Source organism: Panthera uncia (genome assembly GCF_023721935.1).
Source record: "Panthera uncia isolate 11264 chromosome B2 unlocalized genomic scaffold, Puncia_PCG_1.0 HiC_scaffold_24, whole genome shotgun sequence".
Lineage (NCBI taxonomy): Eukaryota > Metazoa > Chordata > Mammalia > Carnivora > Felidae > Panthera > Panthera uncia.
Genome location: NW_026057580.1, coordinates 1,792,436 through 1,817,334, shown reverse-complemented (window position 1 = coordinate 1,817,334; position 24,899 = coordinate 1,792,436). Strand labels below are relative to the sequence as shown.

The 24,899-nt window shown below is 40.4% G+C and overlaps 2 protein-coding genes across 7 annotated transcripts in view; both read left to right on the top strand.

The window, feature by feature from the left end:
- NFYA (nuclear transcription factor Y subunit alpha) overlaps positions 1-6,626 on the top strand; it is a 33,270-nt gene extending 26,644 nt beyond the window's left edge. For all 6 annotated transcript variants that reach the window (XM_049653315.1, XM_049653314.1, XM_049653313.1 and 3 more), the window contains 3 exons: positions 259-432; positions 1,424-1,525; positions 4,536-6,626. In XM_049653315.1, the coding sequence (XP_049509272.1) occupies positions 259-432; positions 1,424-1,525; positions 4,536-4,589 (330 nt within the window). In that variant the 3' untranslated portion in view covers positions 4,590-6,626. The remainder of the gene's footprint in view (positions 1-258; positions 433-1,423; positions 1,526-4,535) is intronic.
- Positions 6,627-7,912: 1,286 nt separating this feature from the next.
- The window catches only part of LOC125938268 (adenylate cyclase type 10-like), a 56,901-nt gene continuing 39,914 nt past the window's right edge, over positions 7,913-24,899 (top strand). Inside the window, 4 exon segments of the mRNA XM_049653328.1 lie at positions 7,913-8,533; positions 9,324-9,428; positions 12,738-12,776; positions 13,548-13,691. Coding sequence (XP_049509285.1) covers positions 8,155-8,533; positions 9,324-9,428; positions 12,738-12,776; positions 13,548-13,691 — 667 coding nt within the window. The 5' untranslated portion in view covers positions 7,913-8,154.

The window sequence follows — 24,899 nt, the reverse complement described above, 5'->3', positions numbered from 1 at the left end:
AAAATGGAGTCATAGGTGGACAAGAATTTGGACGTGCTGGTGTCCTTGTCAGTGTGGCTTCTGGGCTCCCTATGATGGAATCATCTGGAATGTTTGTTTAAAATGAAGACCTTTTAGTGTAAATGTTTTCCAGGAATCTGCATTTAAGTGCTGTATGAAAGCTACTTTTTATAGCATTTAGAAAAAAAAGTTTAACAGAGACCAAGAAAATGTTTCCTGTGTCACTATTTAATAAGCTGTGGTTTTCTCTTCACACAGATGGTGCCTGGTGCTGGCTCTGTGCCTGCTATCCAAAGAATCCCTCTCCCTGGGGCAGAGATGCTGGAAGAAGAGCCTCTCTATGTGAATGCCAAACAGTACCACCGTATACTGAAGAGGAGGCAAGCCCGGGCTAAACTAGAGGCCGAAGGGAAAATTCCAAAGGAAAGAAGGGTGTGTATACCATTGGGAAGGAGAAGGAAGAGAAAGGGCAGGGTTCTACTTTTGAAATTCCCTTTCATATGGTTTGTTTCCTTGAGTACTTTCCAAACAATTGAAAGTAAAGAGCTGTGATCTTTTGTAAAAAGTTAGCATTTGATATTGCTCTCTGTGGCTGCAACTAGAATAACAAAACAGTAACAGTGGGTTAAATAAGAGTTAATTATTTTCTTACATAAATTCAGTCCAGAGAGAAATTATCCTGAGCCTATAGCAAATTTCCAGAGTCCGTCCTCATGATGCTCTCTCTTCCTGTCTCACTGTTCTGATAAACTTAGTGTGCTAGTCCTAGTCTAAGATGACTGCTTGGGCTCCCGCCTAGGAACAAGGGGAACAAGAAAGGTACTCTCTTTTTTTTTTTTTTTTTTTTTTAAGTTTATTTATGTTGAGAAAAAGAAGGAGAGGGGGGATCTTAAGCAGGTTCCACACCTAGCATGGAACCTGATGCAGGGCTCGATCCCATGACCATGAGATCATGACTTGGGCTGAAACCAAGAGTCAGACGCTCAACTGACTGAGCCACCCCGGAGTCCTGTGGAAAGGCACTCTTTTTAAAGGAAATTTTGAAGAAGTTCCTTACGTCTCATTAACCAAAACTTAATTACGTGGCCACACTTAACTGCGAATAAGGTCAGGAAATGCAGTCTTTCTACTGAACAGCCATTTGGTCTATTACTGAAGTGTATATGGGGAGGTGTAGGTAGTGATCGTTGCTTTACCTTTGGGGAATCGTTTTTATTTGTCATTCATTAGCATTCACATTTTTATGATAGTTAATATATAGTTAGCCGCTGCCTAGTGTTTCCTCCAAAGCTTCCTCCATAATTCAAGGTCATGATTACCCCTGGTGGCTCTGATGGCAGCCCTCCTGAACTTCAGAGCATAGAATTTGGGCATTAGGTAACTATGCTCTTTCCAACTAGTACCTTTATTTCTTTCGTTTTAGAAATACCTGCATGAGTCTCGGCACCGTCACGCCATGGCTCGGAAGCGGGGTGAAGGTGGACGGTTTTTCTCTCCAAAGGAAAAGGATAGTCCCCATATGCAGGTAAGTAGAGTATACATTTCATTCTTCTCTTTTTACCTTGTATTTTCTCAGGAGGACCATTCAGTGTCCTCTTGTAACTTTCACACCAGGGACTAATTACCTGTTCTATGTTGAATGCAACATTGTATCTCTTAGATTCTCTTTTGCCCTAAAGCACTGAAGGTATTTAATCCAGTGGCCTTTTTTCCTCACTATCTTTGCAGATTATTACTATTAATTCCTTCTTGAAATTCTCATCTTTGTTGATTTTAAAAGAATAAGTTTTATTGTCTCTTAGTGTAGTAGCACAGCCACCAGTAGCCAACACTTAACTGCTATGTGCCTGCCATTACATTAAGCACTTTTATAAGCATTTTTTATTTCATTGAATCTTTGGAGCAACCTCAAGCCCCATGAGGTGAGAATTCTTATTTCCATTTTACAGTTAAATCTGAGGCTTAGAGAGGTTAAGTTGTTTGCCCAAGGTAAAATGCTTAATAAAATGATGCACCTGAAATTCAAAGGCAGTATAACTCCAGAATTTAATTTGCAACTGTTGTATTGCATCTGATTCCACTGATTGTATCTTACCGGCATTTCTGAATCAGTATATATGAAATAGAACTCTTGATTTTTATTTTTTTATCCCTAAAGCAGTTACTCAATCCCTGTGACATGTCCATGCACCTAGTTGCTAAAGCTTGAATTGTCCAATTCTTCAAAAAGTCTTCTTGGTTTTACCTCTAAAATATTACCTGAATCAGTTACCTTTTTTTTTCCCCTTCCAACTGCTGTCAGTTTTGAGAAATCCTTTCTTCTTTTGCTTCAGTTAATGTAACAGCAGCCTGCTGGTCTCCTCCCTTCTTCCATCCTTGTGCCCCTCTGGTCCATTCTTTACATCTTTGTGTGGTCTTCTTAAAATGGGTGTCATCTCCCATCACTGCCCTGCTTAAACCCGTTCCACCCTCTGCCATTTCCCGTTTGCACTTAGACTAAAATCCAAAGTGCTTATTACCACGGCCAAAAAGGCGCTTGTGTGATCCAGCTCCTCCCTACCTCCAGCTTCATTCTTTCTACTCTTCATCTTTATGCTCTCGCTATACTGTTCATTGATCTGTCTTCTGCTGTTGGACCTTTGTCTTGGAAATAGCTAATCTGTAAAGCTTTTCATTCCCATCTTTTTTGTTGTTGTTTTTTAATGTTTATTTATTTTTCAAAGAGGGAAGTAGAGAGCAAGCAGGGGTGGGGCAGAGAGAAAATGAGACAGAATCCCAAGCAGGGTCCATGCCATCAACACAGAGCCCAATGCAGGGCTCAGCCTCACAAACCGTGAGATCGTGACCTGGGCCAAAACCCAAGAGTCAGCCACCTAACCAAGTGAGCCACCCAGGCACCCCTTCACTGCCGTCTTCTTGTGTGACCATCTCTTTCTTACCTTTTAGGTCTTGATTTAAATCTGAGACTGGAGCCAGAGTAGGTTTCTTCTACCCCATTATTTTTTCACGTCTTCCTTTTCTTTTGAGCATCATAATAACCGACTTGTTTTATTTGTGTAATTGTCTCCTTCACTAGACTGTAAGCCACGTAGAGACTCAAGGTGAGGCTTGTCCTCCATTGTATTGATTGGACTTAGTATAATGCCCAGTCCAGAACAAACACTTGGTAAATGTTTGTTGAATAAATGGATTTCCTCCCCCCACCCCCCACCCCGCCCCGCCCCATTTCCAGATACTTTATTCTGTGTGACCATTACAGCCTACCTGAAGTATTGCCAAATCAGTCTTCCTAAATTAGTGCTTTGTTAATTAATCATGTTCGTCCCCTGCTCAAGGATGCATGCTGGCTTTCATTTTTTACTGCATCAGATCCCAAACTGTTTCTGTATATCTTCCAAGCAACCCCTTTCAGTGTCAGACTAGGAGTCCTCAGTATATCCACACATGAGCACAGACTCTTCCTTCAGTGCTGTTAATTCCTACCTGTAGTCTGAGAGCTCTTCCTTCTTCCTCTTTGGTTCATGCGGTGTACAGATGTAGAGTGCCATCTATGGGCATTATGCCAGGGACTCTCCCAATTCTGTGTACTAGCGATGGGACCTTGGTCAAGTTCCTTACTTAGCCACTTTTGGCCTGAGTTCCTTCACCTGTAAAGTAGGATGCTGTTGATACTTAACAGGGCTGTGGTGGAGAGTCCAGGCAGTAAGCTATATTGGGTGCCTACTTAGCACGTTATGTAGTGCATGGTGAGGGCTCCATAAATGCTGGTTATTGTTCTTACTCATTGTTCAAGACCCCGCTTGCAGTCCTACTACCTCCAGAAATCTTTCAGGTTTTTCTTTGATTGTGGCAGTTGAAGCTTCAGAGCCTTGGTGTGCAAGAACTGAAAGTGGTTATTGTGGAGTGTTGCAGAAAGCTTCCAAGGACTGACCCTTGTCTTAACACTGGAGGTTTTAAGTGGGAGACGGCAGGCAGAATTTAGTGGAAAAAGGGTTAAATGGGAGCCAATAGATTGGGGTATCAGTTGTAGCTGGGCAGCTGACTTTCTCACTCTAGTCCAGGCAAATCACTATCCATCCAGCTTCAGGTTTAGCTACAAAATGAGTGTGCTAAAATAAATAAATTCCAGTGTCCTTTCCAGCCCTGCTAAGTGCTCAGTCTCTAAATACAGTGATCAGAAAATCAAGGCATAAAAATACAGCATGACATGGTTTCCTCTTGACCACATAAGGACCCTTAAACCTGAAGGGTAAGTACAACATACATTCTCTTAAGAAAGAGATACACTGTCAACTCTGGAGTGCTTGGAAATGGATTGCCAGGCCACACTTAACAGTCCTTTCACACAAATGTTTATTGTCTCTTCTTTCCTAACGGTGCTGCATTTTAATCCATATATGTAGACTTAGATGCATTAGAAGCCTTTGGTTTACTTAGCAAAGTTGTATGTATTCCCATGATGGTCGGGAGTGAGAGCCATGAGTTCCCTGCTGCTTTCACAAAGGACTTTAATCACTATTATGTTTTGTCTCTAGGATCCAAACCAAGCAGATGAAGAAGCAATGACACAGATCATCCGAGTGTCCTAACCCCAGGCCACGTGAGGGAGCAGATCAAGGTTATGTTCCTCGCCACTGTTTCCCACTGTTCCAGGAAATTGATCACCTCTTCCGATGGGACACTGACGATTACGTTCTGCCCTTTTCTACAGGACAGAAACCACTTAATTTTTAATAAGTGGCTCAGTATTATAATTGCAGCGATGTCTGGCAAATTGAAGTTGCAGGCCTTTGTCTCGCCCTTTCAGTCAGGGCCTATTTCAGACTGTTGATGACATTGACATTTCATGGATTAGGATGATGCAAGGGACGCATGCACATAAGTGCACACACACAGCACTTATGTTGGCTAGTGAAGCCAGCCAGCCATCTTAGCAGAGAACAACTTTCTCCACCAGGACTGCAATCAGGGAAGCCAAAGCCCGCTCCTTCCATGGAATCTAAGCAGCATCCATCCCTCTGACGGGGGATCGCAGGCTGACTAACTGAACGGACACTCTGTATTCAGAGGTGGCCTCCAGGCAAGGAAGTTCCATCTCATGATATGGAAACAATAAATTCTCTGAGATACATTCATCTAATCTGTGGTAATAATAGGAATCTCTTTCTACCCAGATGGTAGGTTGGTATTTTTGGACTCCAGCCAAGAAAAAGCTAACTCTGGGGATAGAATGACAAGACTCAAGCACTAAATCTATAAATTGCTGAATCTCTCTTTTTTTTAAAGCCTTGACTTTAAAGTTGTGGTCTGTTGACAGATCATCTGGACTGTATTTCTTGCTTCTGCTGCTTTTAAGACAACGTAGAGGGCATTGGACCTTGAAACTGCCTTTCCTAAGTAGAGAACAAAACCATAAAACAACTTCTGTGCTGAGTGCTGAGGACATTTGTAGTAACTCCTAAACAGAGAGCCAAACTAGAGATTTTCAATCATAGGCTTTGTGACGGCATTTGGGGAATAGAAGGGTTCATATGTGTTTCAGTCTAGCGAAGAAGAGAGGGTAGTATATATACCCATGTGTTGTCACATAGCATGATTCTCCAGTGGATGGATGCATGGGATGGATTATGAAAAGAATAACTTACAGTTCAACTATAACGCATGGAAAGGGAGAAGTCCAAGAACTGGTCTTTGACAATTTCTGTCTGGAAAGCACTGTTCAGTCACATTCTCCTGGACATACTCCAGGTTACCTGCTCGAGTTTAAGGTGAATGTTGGCTTCACTCCTGCAGCACTTTGTTTTGTGCTGGCCCCAGAGAGCAAACATTCTCTTTATTCCCCTGGCAGCTGATTCTTTGGTGCCAGTTTCCATGTTTCCCTTTTTCTACATAGGCTTGTCCAGCAGAAAGGTTTTTACATTGCATCCACCTTCTGGGGATAAGCTACAGACTGGTGGTAGTGATGGCCCGCAGGGTCAGGAATAGGGCCACAGTTCCCAGAATGGACTGTGCCTCAGAAATCGATTTTCTTTACTAGATGCTGAACCTTGGGGAACTCTGATAGGATTTCAGAAAAAAAGTCGCTGCTTTCTCTATAACAAGGAAGACCAAATTCTTTTGAAGAACATTTGGGTTTGGTTTAAATAACCAAGAACAAAGATTGGCACTTTCTTTGATTTCACCCTAATTGTATTAAGAAGGAAAAGAAGTTAAACCTCTGAAGAAAATATCACAAAGGGAAATAATTGTAATGGTAGAAATAGAGGTACAGAGCTATGCAAAGAAAGAAAGAATCTCTCTAGTCCCTGGAATCTAAGTCATCTGCCCTGGCTTCCAGAGATAAGGAGAGGCCCACCCTTTGGTAGGCTCACTAGAAACTTCTGGCTCTTGACTTAGGTTTCAGACATTGACTTCATTCAGTAAGCCCCAAGTTTTTCAGATGCTAGTTTACTAAAAGCAATGAGGAATTTCAATCCCTTGTTTTGTTCAGGAGTCTTTAAGATGCAGAGTTCAGAAAGAAAGTCATCAGACCTAAGCCAACAGCAGTTCTAAAATGCTATTTATTTGTGTCTGTAAGTTTGTACATAGTAATATCAACCTCATATTGTTGCAGTTTTTTTTTTTTTCCATGAGTTTGAGTTTTGCTTTCTTTGAAACAAAATGCTTCAGTTGTCATTTTGTCACTGCTCAGATAGCTCATGGCCCTTTTATTGTGGCCATTTTAGCACACCATAATAACCCGCAAAGTGGTGGGTTGAGGTTTGGATTTTTTTCTTTGTTACTAAAAGTTCATTTACTTGTCCTTGTAACTGTAGTGATGACTTCATAGATGCAGAAAGAGTGAATGGATGAGTGAATAATTGGTTTAATGCATAGTTATTTCACTTCTTGAGTGCTTTTTTTTTTTGGCAAGATAATTGTAAATGTATATATTTTAATTGCACTGGTACATTGAACATGTCAGTGTCTATACCACTGGACCAACAGAACTTTTTCTGGCTGTTGGGTGCCTGATAATAATGTCTTGATTTTCCTTTGGGACTCAACTATAAAGGTTTTTCTCCCAGCAGTAGGGGGGAGTACAGATGATCAATCATTGATGTCATTGCAATTGTTATTTTTTAAAATAAATTTGTAAAAATACTAAAAACTGATTTGAATTTTGACATTCCTTGGGTTCTGGTCTGTGTTTGTAATGTTGAAATTGTGCTTTTTGTAGACAGACACAGGAGCTCTGTGAACAGTGTTAAACTTCTGGTGTGCAGGCCTCTTAGTTGTGTGTCTCCCCTTAATCCCTTTTTCTTCCCTTTTGGCCCTCCACCCTGCTAAGGAGGTATTTTCCCGTCACCTGTGTGCAGATCTATACTTGGCTTTACTACTGAAAGTGTTAACCAGAATTTGATGAAGTAATTACAGGCACAAAATGAACCCTTTTAAGTTATCACCGAAACAGTGATAGGTGTTGATTAGGTATTGTAGAACTAAAGATAATGAAGATGCATTTTTAGATTTTGCTTTTATTTCTGCAGAAAAACAAGGATGCTTTCCTGTTAAAAATTCACAACACACTCACCCTATTAGTAATGTGAGTTCTCCCAAGAATCTAAGCAACTGAAGGGCAACCTCGGATACGCTATTAACATGCAGGGAGCAAGGAGCTAGAGACACCCAATAGACCCGTCCTGGCAGATAAAAGAAATAGGAGACACTACCTAACCAGGGTGAAAGGACTGACTTAAATAACCTTAGCCTAAGGGTATTAAAACACACACACACACACACACACACACACACACACACACACACACACACACACAGACTGAGTTTGCGTTAGTCAGATGCCAATCGAACATTGTCCTTATATATTCAGAGGTGATAGGAAAAGACCCCCCCCCCCCCATTGACACTATCTGCGATGATGTTTTATTGTAGAAGCATCTTCGCGTTTCAAGATTTTTTTTGTTTGTTTGCTTTTTATTTTTGAGAGAGCGTGTGAGTGGGGCTGGGGGACAGAGCGGGAGGCACAGAATCTGTAGACAGGCTCCAGGCTCTGAGCTAGCTGTCCACATAGAGCCCAACGCGGGGCTCAAGCCCACGAACCGGGAGATCATGCCCTGGACCAAAGTCAGAGGCTCCATATTTCAAGACTTATAAATGTCACCCCGACTCCTTTTAAAGCGCTTGCACTCCTCAGGCCTGTTGCCTGGGAGGCAGGAGCTAGAGCGCAGGCGCGAGAAGCAGGTGGGGCGGGGCCCCGAGGAAGCCTGCACTTATTGGTTGGTGGGAGGAACTCGCCAGGGCTGTCGTTGCGGATTGGCTGCTACGTGGACCCCCTCTCCCGGTTCCGGTAAGTTGGCGGGCAACCGCGCCGCCGCCATGGCGACTGGCGAGCGGGCGGCGGTTCCCTCTTTGTGGCCCGTAGAGGCCCGGTTGGCGGCGCTGCTTCCCGACCTGCTGGTGTTCAGGAAGCCCCGAGGACCGGAACCCGAGCTCGCCACGGCCCAGGGCGTCCTCCTTGGCGTCCACGTGACGGGTGAGGGGTGGAGCGTCGCTCTCCCGCCCTGCCAGAGGGGCGGTTACAGGCTTGGCCTCAGGAGAGCATAGGCGCACCCTGACTGCTGTCGCTGCTGCTTCCTCGGGAAACCTGGACGGTCTTTTTAAGAGCGGGGAGACGTCTTTCGGGATGGTCTGGTGGAACCCTTAAGTTAATGAAAGACCCAGAAAAGGGGAAGGACTTTTACAGGGCAATATGGGAGGCTTTGAATCCACGACTTCTCCCAGTAGGCATACTGCTTCAGCCAGTTCTTTTATTCGCTCAGTAAATTCCTCCTTTGAGTCCGTCCTTAAGTGTGTGCCCGCCACCGCTCTAGGAATTAGAGATCCAGCAGCTACTTTGAGAGTTGCTCATTTAAATATTTATGGAGTTTGTGTCTTGGATCTGAAGATGAGTGATTAAGGTGCCTGACCTCAAGGAGCTCAGCATCTGGGCTCTCCATAAAGCTTTTATCCATCCCCCCATGTCATTCCCATTTTTCCCTTGGCCAGGGAGCGTAAGAGGGTATGGCAGAAGTGGTAGCTGGCTAGAGATGAAAGGGGTGCTTGTGGGCGAATCTTCATCTGCAACTCCTGGAAACGCAGAGGGGGTGGCTCTCCAGATTCTCAGAGGCAATAGCAGCCAGCGTGGCCCTGACTGCGTTGAGTAACACTTGTTCCAAGGATAATGAAATTACTCACCTGCAGGAGATCTGCTTCCTTTGGGCCTGCGGCGTAGAGGGAATAGAGCCCGAAAGTTCGGTTAACGTAATTTTTGTTTTGTCGGCTAGGGTTTACAGCATTAATGGACAGGTTCAGCCTGACCTGCAAGTCGGAACATGACATGGACAAACTGGCCCACATCTTCAGTTATTACATTAGTGACATCGTGGAGCGTGAGTGACTATTGGAGGGAAGCGAGGAGTTGTGGTCCTGGGCTCCTGAGGGTTTGTAACAAAAGGGGGGCTGGGCTACTTTAAAAAATACTACAGGGTCATTCCTTCAGTGTTAACCATCTTTTTTATTTCTTCTTCTTGCCACTAACAAGCTAGATTTTTGCCTGTATCTGCCATTCTACCTAGTCTCACATCCTGTTGACTTGATGTTCAGAAAGGGAGGAAAATACTAATTTGAGTTTTTACTTTGCTGCTTATATTTTGTTTCTAAATAAAGTATTCCTTTGGTTGTCTCTTCTAACAATAATGCAATGTGCCCCTATGTTTATATCAGATGTAATTTACAAAACACCTTCCCATTTTATTGCATTCTGATCCTGTGAAGTAGGAATGAGTGTCTTCTTCATTTTCTGCCATTAAGTTTGTGGAAAATTGCCTGATCTGGGAGGAAAAAAAAAACAAAACAGCTCCTTACGTGTGCAGTAAACATTGAGTACATATTCTGTAATATGCACTGTGAAACGTGCAGGGTTTGCAAAAACCTGCCCTTGAGGAGATTTCAGTCTTAATCTGAAATCTGCCCAACAGATCATGCCCTGGGCCAAAGATCTTGGCCAAACTTCTGCCCAACAGAAATTACTCTAGTCCTTTAGTACTTACGTAACGTTCCCTTCCTTTACTGTCAGTACCAATACAGTCATGTCCATAATTCTGAGATGCACCAGAATACTTACTTTGTAGCATCTTCTTTAGGAACTTGTCAGTTTCACTCACCCCTTACCCCTGAGGAACGTTATGAAAGATCTTTAAATTTTTCTCATCAAGTTTAGATGAAAGAGAGAGATAGAAATTATATATTATGTATGTATTATAACACCAGGAATTGCTGGGTACTAGAAATACAGGGGAAAATAAGATATGGTACCTGCCCTCTTGGATTGTCCATGTCAGCGGAAGAGACAAATAATAAGTAAACAAGATAGTTATAGGTTATGTATTATGCAAAGGAAATAAGAGTGTAATGGTAAAAAAAGAATTGTACAGTGAGAGATTTTCTGTTAGGTAGGGTGGCTCCTCTGAGAAGGTGTTTAAGCTGAGACATAAAGGATGAGAGGGACACCTTGTGAAGAACAAGGGGTAAACCACTTCAGGCAGAAGAAGGCCAAGTGCAAAGCTTCTGAGATGGGAGGAAGCTTGGCGTGTTCTAGGAACGAAAGGCCAGTGTGGCTAGAGCATGGCTCACAGGGAGGAGAGTGATTTGAGGTAAGATTGGAGATCATTGAGCTCTGTAGGCTACAAGGAGTTTGGATTATATTATTTTTGTACAAAGGGAAACTGCTGGTTCTGGCAGGGTTGTGTTGTGATCCGATATACGTTTTTTTAAAGCTTATTTTAACTACCTCATGGAGACTGGATTATAGGGAGCTGATGGGGGGGTAGGTGGTAAGAACAGAAGCAGGAAGAGGCAGTTGTAGCAACTGTGGAGAGATGATGGCAATTTGGTCTAGGATGGTGGTTCTCAACCTTGGCAGCATATTAGATAACCACTTGGGGAGCTTTTAAAAGTCCTGATGTCTAGGCTTCACCCCAGTCCAATTAAATCAGAATACCTGGGGGGTAGGTAGGCCCAGGAATAAGGATTTTTTTTTTTTTTTTTCAGTTTTACAGGCTATTCCAGTGTTGAAGCCAAGGTTGAAACCATCTGTCTAGAGATAAGTCAGCAGAGCTGTAAAGAGATGAATTGATTTGAAATGTGTTTTGCAGGTTCTACAGACAGGATTTGCTGATATATTGATGATCAGCAGGAAGTGGAGAGGAAAATGACTACGGTTTTTGGCTTTCATAATGAATTGATGGTGGTGTCACTTAACCAAGATGGGCAAGACTGGGCTTTGAGAAAGAAAATCAAGGGTTATGTTTTGAATATATTGAATCTGAGATGTCAGTAAGTCATTCAAATGGAGAAATGAAGGTCGGTAGCTATGATTGAGACTGGAGCTCAGAGAATAGATCTCTGTTAGAGACAAAAAGTGAGTCGATGGCATAAAGATGTTACTTAAAGTTAAAAACTGTTTGAGTCCACATGAGGAGAATGTAAGTAAAGAGAAAGAGCCTAAGACTGAGGCTTGAGGGACTTGACCAGGATAGATTATGATTGGAGAGAAAGAACCTACCAAAGAAACTGTAAAGCACCCAGTTAGGATACTGTGGTGTCCCTGAAGCCAAAGAAGTAGTGTCTCTAGGAGAAGAGGGCTATGGCTGGCTGGGCTGGAAATGAAAGGTATAAAGTATAGTGTGATGTGAGAAAAATATTGAATTTTGCAAGATGAATGCTGTTGATGATCTTGAGAATTTTAGTGACGTGATGGAGTTGGAAGTCAGATTAGAGAATGCTGAGAATGGTAGAGAAAACATTTCAGAGTGAAAAGGATGTGACGAACAAATGGTATATGGCCAACTCTGAGAATTTTTGTTGTTGGGAGTATAGCAGGAAAATGCAGCTAATAAGAAAGTAAAGTCAAGGATAGGTGGGTTAATTTTATTGTTTTTTGGTTTTGTTTTTTAAGATACTAATGGGAATGATCCAGTAGAGGAGATAAGGAGTGAAGTTCTTGAAAGGATGGGAGGGGCTAGGATCCAGAACACAAATGGGGGGGGGGGGCGCTTTAAAGAGAACAGTAGTAGTTTTTTCATTTTCAAGAAGATGGATATAGAGGGGCTCCTGGGTGGCTCAGTTGGTTGGGCGTCCGACTTCGGCTCAGGTCCTGATCTCATGGTTTGTGAGTTGGAGCCTCGTGTCGGGTTCTGTGCTGACAGCTCAGAGCCTGGAGCCTGCTTCGGATTCTGTGTCTCCCCCTCTCTCTGCCCCTCCCCTGCTCACACTCTGTGTCTCTCAATAATAAAAAAATGTTAAAAAAAAAAAAAAAAAAAAAGAATATGGAGATAGAAACAGATTTGGGGAGAAACGAAGGAAAAGAGTCTGAACCTTGGAGTGAATAAATAGACCAGAGAAGATATGAGGAAAAACTCAGAATAGGTCAATTTTTCGATCATGTATGATTCTGCCATGCTCTAGTATATCTGATTTTTTTTTAAGTTTATTTATTTATTTTGAGACAGAGACAGTGTGAGTGGGGGAGGAACATAAGGAGAGAGAGAATCCCAAACAGGCTCTGTACTGCCAGCTGTGGAGCCTGACTTGGGCCTCAAACTCACAAACCAGGAGATCATGACCTGAGCCAAAACCAAGACCAAGTGCCCCTAGTATATCTGATTTTGATGCATTTCCCTCTCTCTCCTTGATTTCAGATGTGCTGTGTTTTGGAGGAGATATCCTAAATATCACAGGTATTTTTCAGTTTTTCTGAATAGTTAAAGGACTGTAAGTGAGGAAGACTGCATTTAGGTGGAATTTGGCATATTTGTTTATTAATCAGCATTGTTTGATTATTTAATATGTACTAGGCCCTGGGGAAACAAAGGTGAAGAAGACACACTCTGTACCTCAAAAGTTTTCTCAATCTAGTGGAAAAGCTTTGCCTGTATTAAGTTCATATGTGCCTAACAATTTGCTTAGATTGAGCGACAGAAAAATAAGTGCCTATAAAGCATTCATGAGAAAATTAATGAGAAACTTTGTCCTCAAGAGCAGAGGCTATATGTAAGATAGGGAGGAGTCAAAATCTCCTATCTGGAGAACTCTTAGGATCATTAACATTAACAGCTATATGCCAAAGAGTTGGCCTCTTTTTTTAAGTTAAACTTAATTAAACCACCCTTGAAATTAGATTTGAACATGAACCTATATTTTATGAACCTCTTAGTACCCTTCCCTTTCTATTAGTATACTGGTGGAGGGAAGATTCTTCCCTCTAATATTTCTAATATTTAAGAAAAGTATTCTTAAACATTAGGGACATTTCAGCTTCTGCCTCATCATGGTTTTGTATGATGAGTCGTTTTGAGGTTCTAAGGCAATATTTTAACCAAGCATAATGTACAGGTCCAAGAAACCTCACCTAACACCTTGTATGATACCTTCTGCATAACTGGGGGCTCTGCCCAGATCAGGTGAACCCAGACATTCAATCCCTGTTAGCCTGTCTTCTGTCTCTGTAGGGAATGTGCTCCTAGCACTCTGGACGGTGAAACAGAATCAACTGAGTGACATCATTACCCTGGTGGCAAAATGCAGTCTGGAGATACAGGAGAAATTTGGGATCTACCATACCAAAGAAGGCCAGGACCTGCAGCTAAAGATAGGTAGTAGCTACTAAAAGAGTGCTCATTAAAACAAACAAAAAACTATAAAAAATTCTAATTATAAATGACAACCTGGCAAAAAAAATATTTGCACCTTGTATCATGTACACAAAGGGTGAATATTAGAAATAGAATACCTCGAAATCAACAGAAGACTAACATTTTAAGGGAAAAATAGCAAAGCACATGAATTGATACTACATAGACAAATACATCTTTTAAAATGTGAAAAGATGTTCAATTTCAATAAAAATGCCAATTGAAAGTACATTGAGACTATTTCTCACCTATAGATACACAAAAACTCAGATGCTGATCACAGTGTTGATAAGGCAATAAGAATAAACATTTCAGGGGCGCCTGGGTGGCGCAGTCGGTTAAGCGTCCGACTTCAGCCAGGTCACGATCTCGCGGTCCGTGAGTTCGAGCCCCGCGTCAGGCTCTAGGCTGATGGCTCCGAGCCTGGAGCCTGTTTCCGATTCTGTGTCTCCCTCTCTCTCTGCCCCTCCCCCGTTCATGCTCTGTCTCTCTCTGTCCCAAAAATAAATAAAAAACGTTGAAAAAAAAAATTAAAAAAAAAAAAAAAGAATAAACATTTCATACATTGCTGGTGAGAGTCAACAGCAGCACAACTTCTAAAGAATAATTCAGTGATCTCTGTCAAGATTACAAATGCATTATTCTTCAACCCAGCAGTCCCACTTCTGAATATTTATCCTATAGATATACCTGAGTATGTATGAAATGTTATATGTACGATATTATTCATTGCAATATGTTTTGTAATAAAAGATTGAAAATGATCTGCAGGAGACTGGTTAAATAAACAATTTGTCTACTCAGCTTTTCTGAAACCTTAAAAAAAGATATTCTGATATAACAATATCTTAAAAATATAGTTGAGAAAAAGCAAGATGCAAAGCACTGTGTTTGGTATGCTACCTTTTTTATAAAGGCGAAAAGTAGGAATTTTTCTTGTTTGTTCATATTTGTATAAGGAAACACTGGCAAGATATATAAGAAATGAATAAAAGTTAACTATTGGAGGAAAATAGTGTAGATAGGCACATAGATGAAATCAAGAATTTAATTTTAATTCCAGCATAATTAACATACAGTGTTATATTTGTTTCAGGTGTACAATATAGTGATTCAATAATTCCATACATCACCCAGTGCTCATCACAAGTGCACTCCTTAATCCTCATCACCTATTTAACCCATCCCCCTACCCCAACCTCCCTCTGATAACCATCAGACTGTTCTCTATAGTCTGTTCCTTGGTTTGTCTCTCTCTCTCTTTTTTCTTTTGCCTATTTGTTTTGTTTTAAATTCCACATAGGAGTGAAATTATATGATATTTGTCTTTCTCTGACTTACTTTGCTTAGCATTATACTCTTAGCTCTATCCATGTCATCGCAAATGGCAAGATTTCATTCTTTTAATGGCTGCATAATATTCCATTGTGTATATATACACCATATCTTCTTTATCCATTCATCTATTGATGGATACTTGGGCTGCTTCCATAATCTGGCTATTGTAGATAATGCTGCTATAAACATAGGCATGCAAGTATCCCTTTGAATTAGTGTTTTTGTATTATTTGGATACATACCCAGTAGTGTGATTACTGGATAGTAGGGTAGTTTTATTTTTAACTTTTTGAGGAAACTCTGTACTGTTTTCCACAGTGGCTGCACCAGTTTGCATTCATTCCCACCAACAGTGCAAGAGAGTTGGTTCCTTTTTATCCCTGTCCTTTCCAACACTTGTTTCTTGTGTTTTTAATTTCAGCTGTTCTGACAGGGACGAAGTGATATCTTATTGTAATTTTGATTGGTATTTCCCTGATGGTGAGTGGTATTGAGCATCTTTTCATGTGTCTGTTGGCCATCTGTATGTGTCCGCTTTGGAGAAATGTCTGTTCATGTCTTTTGCACATTTTTTAGTTGGATTATTTGGGTCTTTTTGTTGTTGAGTTGTGTAAATTATTTATATATTTTAGGTACTAACCCTTTTAGCAGATATGTCATTTGCAAATATCTTCTCCCATTTAGTAGATTGCCTTTAGTTTTGTGGATTGTTTCCTTCACTGTGCAGATTTTTATTTTGATGTAGTCCCAATAGTTTATTTTTGCTTTTGTTTTCCTTGCCTCAAGAGACATATCTAGAAAAATGTTACTATGGCCAATGTCTGAAACATTACTGGCTGTGCTTTCTTCTAGGATTTTTATGGTTTCAGGTCTCACATTTAAGTCTTTAATCCATTTTTAGTTTATTTTTGTGTATGGTGTAAGAAAGTGGTCCAATTTCATTCTTTTATGTAACTGACCAGTTTTCCAGCACCATTGTTGAAGAGACTGTCTTTCCCACTGGATATTTTTCCATGCTTTGTCAGAGATTAATTGACTGTGTAAGTGTGGGTTTATTTCTGGGTTTTCTGTTCTGTTCCATTGATCTGTCTGTTTGTGTGTCAGTACCGTACTGTTAATTACTACAGGTTTGTGATATAACTTGAAACCTGGAATCATGATCCCTCTAGCTTTGCTTTGCTTTTTCAAAATTGCTTTGGTTATTTGGGGTCTTTTGTGGTTCTATACAAATTTTAGAATTGTTTGTTCTAGCTCTGTGAAAAATGATGTTGGTATTTTGATAGGGATTGCATTAAATCTGTAGATTGCTTTGGGTAGTGTAAACATTTTAACAATGTTTGTTCTTCCATTCCATGAGCATGGAAGGTCTTTCCATTTCTTTGTGTAACCTTCAATTTCTTTCATCAGTGTTTTATAGTTTTCAGAGTATAGGTCTTTCACCTTTTTGGTTAGGTTTATTCCTAGGTATCTTACTACTTTTGGTACAGTTGTAAATGGGATTGTTTTCTTAATTTCTCCTTCAACTGCTTCATTATTAGTGTATAGAAATGCAACAGATTTCTGCACGTAGATTTTGTGTCCTGCAATTTTACTGAATTCATTTATCAGTTCTCATAGTTTTTTGGTGGAGTGTTTATAGTATTATGTCATTGCAAATAGTGAGAATTTTACTTCCTCCATACTAATTTGGATGCCTTTTATTCCTTTTGTTGTCTGATAGGACTTCCAGTCCTATGTTGAATAAAAGTGGTGAGAGTGGACATCTTTGACTTGTTCCTGACCTTAGGGGAAAAGCTCTCAGCTTTTCCCCATGAAGGATGGTGTTAGCTGTGAGGTTTTTTTATATGGCCTTTATTATGTTAAGGTATGTTCCCTTTAAACCTACATTGTTGAGGGCTTTTGTTATGAATGGATGTTGTACTTTGTCAAATGCTTTTTCTTCATCTGTTGAAATGATCATATGGTTTTTATCCTTTCTCTTACCAATGTGATGTATCACATTGATCGATTTTCAAATATTAAACCACGCTTGCATCCTGAGAATAAATCCCACTTGATTGTGGTGAGTGATTTTTCAGATGTATTGTTGACTTTGGTTTGCCGGTACTGTATTTTGTTGAGGATTTTTGCATCTATGTTCATCGGAGACATTGGCCTGTAGTTCTCTTTTTTGTGTGCTGTCTTTATCTGGTTTTGGTATCACAGTGATACTGGCCTCATAGAATGAATTTGGAAGTTTTCCATGTCCTATTTTTTGGAATAGTTTAAGAAGAATAGGTATTAACTCTTCTTTAAATGTTTGGTAGAATTCCTCTGTGAAGACATCTGGCCCTGGACTTTTGTTTGTTGGGAGTTTTTTGCTTATTGATTCAATTTCTTTGCTGGTTATGGGTCTGTTCAAATTTTCTATTCCTTCCTGCTTCAATTTTGGTAGGTTATATATTTCTAGGAATTTATTCATTTCTTCTAGGTTTTCCAAATTTTTTGCATATAGTTTTCATAATACTCTCTTATAATTGTAATTCTGTAGTGTTAGTTATTTTTCCTCTTTCATTTGTGAGTTTATTTGAGTGCTCTTTTTTTTTTATGACTTTGGCTAGAGATTTATTAATTTTGTTGATCTTTTCAAAGAACCATCTAGTTTCATTGATCTATTGTTTTTTAGTTTGTGTATCATTTATTTCATCTCTAATCTTCATGATTTCCTTCCTTCTGCTGGTTTTGGTTTTTGTTTGTTGTTCTAGCTCCTTAACATGTAAAGTTATGTTGTTTATTTGAGATTTTCCTTGCTTCTTGAGCCAGGCCTGTATTGCCATAAACTTTCCTCTTAGAACTGCTTTTACTGCATCCCAAAGGTTTGGGACTGTTGTGTTTTCATTTTCATTTGTTTCCATGTACTTTTTGATTTCTTCTTTGATTTTTTGGTTGACCCATTCAGTGCTCAGTAGCATGTGATTTAACCTATGTGTATTTGTGGTCTTTACAGATTTTTTTCTTGTGGTTGACTTGTAGTTTCACAGCATTGTGGTCAGAAAAGGTGCTTGGTATGACTTCAGTGTTCTTGAAGTTGTTGAGGCCTGTTTTGTGGCCTAATATGTGATCCATTCTGGAGAATGTTCATGTGCACTTGAAAAGAATGTGTATTTTGCTGTTTTAGGATGGAATGTTTTGAATATATCTGTTAAGTCTATTTAGTCTAGTGTGTCATTCAAAGCCATTGTTTCCTTGTTGATGATCTATTTAAACGATCTGTCCATTGATATAAGTGCAGTGTTAAAGTCTCCTACTATTGTATTATTATTGATTAGTTCTTTTTTTTTTGTTACTAATTATTTTATGTATTTGGGTGCTTTCATGTTATGTGCATAAATATTTACAATTGTTGTATCTTCTGATTGGATTGTCCCTTTATTATTATATAGTGTCCTTCTTTGTCTCATGTTACAGTCTTTGTTTTATGTCTATTTTGTGTGATACAAGTATTGCTACTCCAGCTTTCTTTTGTCATGCATTTACATGATATATATTTCTCCATCCCCTCACTTTCAATCTGCAGGTATCTTTTGGTCTGAAATGAGTGTCTTGGTTTTTTATCCACTCTGTCATCCTATGTCTTCTGATTGTAAATGATTGCATTTAAAGTAATTATTGTTAGATATGTAGTTATTGCCATTTTGTTACTTGTTGTCATTTTTGTAGTTTTTCTCTGGTCCTTTCCTGTCTGTCTCTCTTTCATACTTTGCTGGTTTTCTTTAGTGATATACTTGGATTCCTGTCTCTTTATTCTTTGCATATCTATTTGTGGTTTTTGATTTATGGCTACCATCAGGTTTGTATATAACCTCTTCATACAGCAGTCTATATTAAGTTGATGGTCACTTAAGTTCGAACCTATTCTTTACTCCTCTCCCCTCCATGTTTTAGGTATATGGTATCATATTTTACATCCTTTTATTTTGTGAACGTTTTGTTTTGTTTTTACAGAAATACTTATGTTTGGGGCGCCTGGGTGGCTCAGTCGGTTAAGCGGCCGACTTCGGCTCAGGTCATGATCTTGCAGTCCGTGAGTTCGAGCCCCGCGTCAGGCTCTGTGCTGACAGCTTGGAGCCTGGAACCTGCTTCGGATTCTGTGTCTCCCTCTCTCTCTGATCCTCCCCCGTTCATGCTCTGTCTCTCTCTGTCTCAAAAATAAACATTTAAAAAAAAAAAAAAAGAAATACTTATGTTTACCACTTTTGTGTTTTGTCTTTTTCATACTCTCACTTATGGTCTTTCCACTCAAAGAGTCCCCTTTAATATTTCTTGTAGGGCTGATTTAGTGGTCAGAACTCCTTTAGTTCTTGTTTGTCTGATAAACGGTTTATCTCTCCTATTCTCAATGCTAGCCTTGCTGGATAGAGTATTCTTAGCTTTAGATTTTTCCCTTTCAGCACTTTGAATATATCATGCCGTTCCCTTTTGACTTGCAAAGTTTCTGCTGAAAAAAACCGCTGATAGTCTTATGGGGGAAATTTCCCTTGTATGTGTCTTCTTTCCTCTTGCTGCTTAATTTTTTTTCTTTATCATTACTTTTTGGCATTTTGATTACTGTCTAACTTTGGTTGATTTTGTTGGGGGATCTCTGTGCCTCCTGGCATTGTGATTCCTATCTAACTGTCTAAATAACTTTGGCTGATTTTGTTGGGGGATCTGTACCTCCTGGATCTAGGTATCTGTTTCCTTACCCAGATTAGGGAAGTTTTCAGCTACTGTTTCTTCAAATAAATTTTCTGCTCCCTTTTCTGTCTCTTTTCCTGGAATCCCTATTACACTTGATGTTATTACACCTGATGGCATCACTGAGTTCCCTTATGTCTATTCTCAGTTTGCATAATTCTTTGTTCTCTCATTTTTTCAGCTTGATTACTTTCTATTCCTCTGTCTTCTAGTTAACTGATTTGCTCCCCTGCTTCTTCCAGCCTGCTCTTCTATCAAGTTTATTTTTAATTTCATCTGTTGTGTTTTTCATCTCTGATTGGTTCTTTTTTGTTTGTTACTTCTTCCTTAGGGTCTCACTGATGTTCTCCACTCTTTTCTTGAGTCCAGTGAGTGTCTTTATGACCATTACTTTAAATTCTCTGTCAGCCATGTTACTTATATCCATTTCACTTAGGTCTCTTGCTGTGATTTTGTCCTGTTCTTTCATTTGTGACATATTCCTCTGTCCCCTCATTTTGCCTATCTGTGTCTGTTTCTGTGGGTTAGGAAAGTCAGCTACATCTCTTGCTCTTGAAAGTAGCGGGCAGGATGTGCACTTTTAACTAGGTGGCACTGGTTCTCCTCTACAGGGCGCACACAGCTTCTGCGGAGGCCAGTTGGTCTGGGTCCTCTGGACAGCACACAAAGGCAGGGTATGCAGTTTTAACAGGGTGTGTGCATCCTCCATGGGAGGTCAGGAGATGCATTGTTGGCGAGGATTGCCTGGGTTTTCTGGGCAAGGGGATCCACAGCACCAGGACTGAGGCAGGTCTGTCTGGCTAGAGGGGGTGGGGTGCAGTGTAAGCATGTTAGGTAGTAAGTGCTGTCACTACACTGGTTCTCACAGCTGGCTGTGTATTTATGATGAAGGGTTCAGAAGGGAAATGGCTCCTGCCAGCTCCTTTGTTTCTGGAGAAGTCCCTCAGCAAACTCTGAGATTAATAACTAACTCTCCCTCCCATAAGCCCCAGGTGCCTTTCAAACTGCTGCTTCCAAGCTGTATCTCCACACGTTATTTGCTGTGCTGTCTCTTTCAGGGCAGGGGCTCAGTTTCCTATCACTAGCTGAGCTCTCTCAGAGCCACGCCCACTTATTTTTAAAGTCCCACCCGTTATAAGCACTCATGAAATTCAGCCCCTCTGATTTTCAAAGCCGAATGCTGTAGGGATTTTTCTTCCCCCTGTAGGCTCCTCCCCAGTGTGCTTCTTGCCCCTCTTCTTGCCCACAGCTCCCTCCCTCCAATGGTCACACCCATGGGTTTAGGTTCCCATCAGGTCTCCACCCTGACTACCCTTTTCAATGTGGCATCTTCTGTACATTTAGTTGTGGGGTTTGTTTTGGCCACTCTTTGGGTCCTTTCCTGGGTTGTTTGCCCTGATGCGAGTATTATCTAGTTGTATGTTTGGGATAAGTTGAGTTTAGGATCCTCCTACTCCACCATCTTCCCCAGAAGTCAGAATCAAGAATTTTTAAGGTATATTGTTTCCATAGTCTGATTTTTGAACTATGTTATTGTATTACATAATCAAAACTATAATACAATAAAGATTAAAAAGCTGCACACAGAGACAAAAATTTCATCAATGACAGAGCCAGGACTGGAGGGGGAGCTCTATACACAATGCTCCTTCACAGAAGTCCAGAAACATTAAGGGGTTTCTGAATGAAGGGCAAAAGTTGCTTTGACCTATTCATTTACAATTTGAGGAGGAGTCTGAAGAATTCTATTCTGAATTATATGGCATCTTTCCTGTTGTAGCATTTTTTTGTTGTTTTTTTTGTTTTGTTGATGGATAACTCATAATTGAAACTGTACATAAATAACATTTGTACACTTTTGAAGCCAGCACTGCAATCAAGATAATGTACATATCCATCACTCACTAAAATTTCTTTCCCCCCCCTTTTTTTTAATATATGAAATTTATTGTCAAATTGGTTTCCATACAACACCCAGTGCTCATTCCAAAAGATGACCTCTTCAACGCCCATCACCTACCCTTCCCCCCCCCCCCCCCCCCCCCCCCCCCCCATCAACCCTCAGTTTGTTCTCAGTTTTTAAGAGTCTCTTATGCTTTGGCTCTCTCCCACTCTAACCTCACTTTTTTTTTTTCCTTCCCCTCCCCCATGGGTCTCTGTTAAGTTTCTCAGGATCCACATAAGAGTGAAACCATATGGTATCTGTCTTTCTCTGTATGGCTTATTTCACTTAGCATCACACTCTCCAGTTCCATCCACGTTGGTACAAAGGGCCATATTTCGTTCTTTCTCATTGCCACGTAGTACTCCATTGTGTATATAAACCACAATTTCTTTATCCATTCATCAGTTGATGGACATTTAGGCTCTTTCCATAATTTGGCTATTGTTGAGAGTGCTGCTATAAACATTGGGGTACAGGTGCCCCTATGCATCAGTACTGTATCCCTTGGGTAAATTCCTAGCAGTGCTATTGCTGGATCATAGGGTAGGTCTATTTTTAATTTTCTGAGGAACCTCCACACTGTTTTCCAGAGTGGCTGCACCAGTTTGCATTCCTACCAACAGTGCAAGAGGGTTCCCGTTTCTCCACATCCTCTCTAGCATCTATAGTCTCCTGATTTGTTCATTTTGGCCACTCTGACTGGCGTGAGATGATGTCTGAGTGGGTTTTGATTTGTATTTCCCTGATAAGGAGCGACGTTGAGCATCTTTTCATGTGCCTGTTGGCCATCTGGATGTCTTCTTTAGAGAAGTGTCTATTCATGTTTTCTGCCCATTTCTTCACTGGGTTATTTGTTTTTCGGGTGTGGAGTTTGGTGAGCTCTTTATAGATTTTGGATACTAGCCCTTTGTCCGATATGTCATTTGCAAATATCTTTTCCCATTCCATTGGTTGCCTTTTAGTTATGTTGGTTGTTTCCTTTGCTGTGCAGAAGCTTTTTATCTTCATAAGGTCCCAGTAATTCATTTTTGCTTTTAATTCCCTTGCCTTTGGGGATGTGTCGAGTAAGAGATTGCTACGGCTGAGGTCAGAGAGGTCTTTTCCTGCTTTCTCCTCTAGGGTTTTGATGGTTTCCTGTCTCACATTCAGGTCCTTTATCCATTTTGAGTTTATTTTTGTGAATGGTGTGAGAAAGTGGTCTAGTTTCAACCTTCTGCATGTTGTCCAGTTCTCCCAGCAACATTTGTTAAAGAGACTGTCTTTTTTCCATTGGATGTTCTTTCCTGCTTTGTCAAAGATTAGTTGGCCATATGTTTGTGGGTCTAGTTCTGGGGCTTCTATTCTATTCCATTGGTCTATGTGTCTGTTTTTGTGCCAATACCATGCTGTCTTGATGATGACAGCTTTGTAGTAGAGGCTAAAGTCTGGGATTGTGATGCCTCCTGCTTTGGTCTTCTTCTTCAAAATTACTTTGGCTATTCGGGGCCTTTTGTGGTTCCATATGAATTTTAGAATTGCTTGTTCTAGTTTCGAGAAGAATGCTGGTGCAATTTTGATTGGGATTGCATTGAATGTGTAGATAGCTTTGGGTAGTATTGACATTTTGACAATATTTATTCTTCCAATCCATGAGCAGGGAATGTCTTTCCATTTCTTTATATCTTCTTCAATTACCTTCATAAGCTTTCTATAGTTTTCAGCATACAGATCTTTTACATCTTTGGTTAGATTTATTCCTAGGTATTTTATGCTTCTTGGTGCAATTGTGAATGGGATCAGTTTCTTTGTCTTTTTGTTGCTTCATTGTTAGTGTATAAGAATGCAACTGATTTCTGTACATTGATTTTGTATCCTGCAATTTTGCTGAATTCATGTATCAGTTCTAGCAGACTTTTGGTGGAGTCTATCAGATTTTCCATGTATAATATCATGTCATCTGCAAAAAGCGAAAGCTTGACTTCATCTTTGCCAATTTTGATGCCTTTGATTTCCTTTTGTTGTCTGATTGCTGATGCTAGAACTTCCAACACTATGTTAAACAACAGCGGTGAGAATGGGCATCCCTGTCGTGTTCCTGATCTCAGGGAAAAAGCTCTCAGTTTTTCCCCATTGAGGAGGATATTAGCTGTGGGCTTTTCATAAATGGCTTTTATGATCTTTAAGTATGTTCCTTCTACCCCGACTTTCTCAAGCGTTTTTATTAAGAAAGGGTGCTGGATTTTGTCAAAGGCCTTTTCTGCATCGATTGACAGGATCATATGGTTCTTTTCTTTTCTTTTATTAATGTGGTGTATCACGTTGATTGATTTGTGAATGTTGAAGCAGCCCTGCATCCCAGGAATGAATCCCACTTGATCATGGTGAATAATTCTTTTTATATGCTGTTGAATTCGATTTGCTAGTATCTTATTGAGAATTTTTGCATCCATATTCATCAGGGATATTGGCCTGTAGTTCTCTTTTTTTACTGGGTCTCTGTCTGGTTTAGGAATCAAAGTAATACTGGCTTCATAGAATGAGTCTGGAAGTTTTCCTTCCCTTTCTATTTCTTGGAATAGCTTGAGAAGGATAGGTATTATCTCTGCTTTAAACGTCTGGTAGAACTCCCCTGGGAAGCCATCTGGTCCTGGACTCTTATTTGTTGGGAGATTTTTGATAACCGATTCAATTTCTTCGCTGGTTATGGGTCTGTTCAAGCTTTCTATTTCCTCCTGATTGAGTTTTGGAAGAGTGTGGGTGTTTAGGAATTTATCCATTTCTTCCAGGTTGTCCAATTTGTTGGCATATAATTTTTCATAGTATTCCCTGATAATTGTTTGTATCTCTGAGGGATTGGTTGTAATAATTCCATTTTCATTCATGATTTTATCTATTTGGGTCATCTCCCTTTTCTTTTTGAGAAGCCTGGCTAGAGGTTTGTCAATTTTGTTTATTTTTTCAAAAAACCAACTCTTGGGGGCGCCTGGGTGGCGCAGTCGGTTAAGCGTCCGACTTCAGCCAGGTCACGATCTCGCGGTCCGTGAGTTTGAGCCCCGCGTCAGGCTCTGGGCTGATGGCTCGGAGCCTGGAGCCTGTTTCCGATTCTGTGTCTCCCTCTCTCTCTGCCCCTCCCCCGTTCATGCTCTGTCTCTCTCTGTCCCAAAAATAAATAAAAAACATTGAAAAAAAAA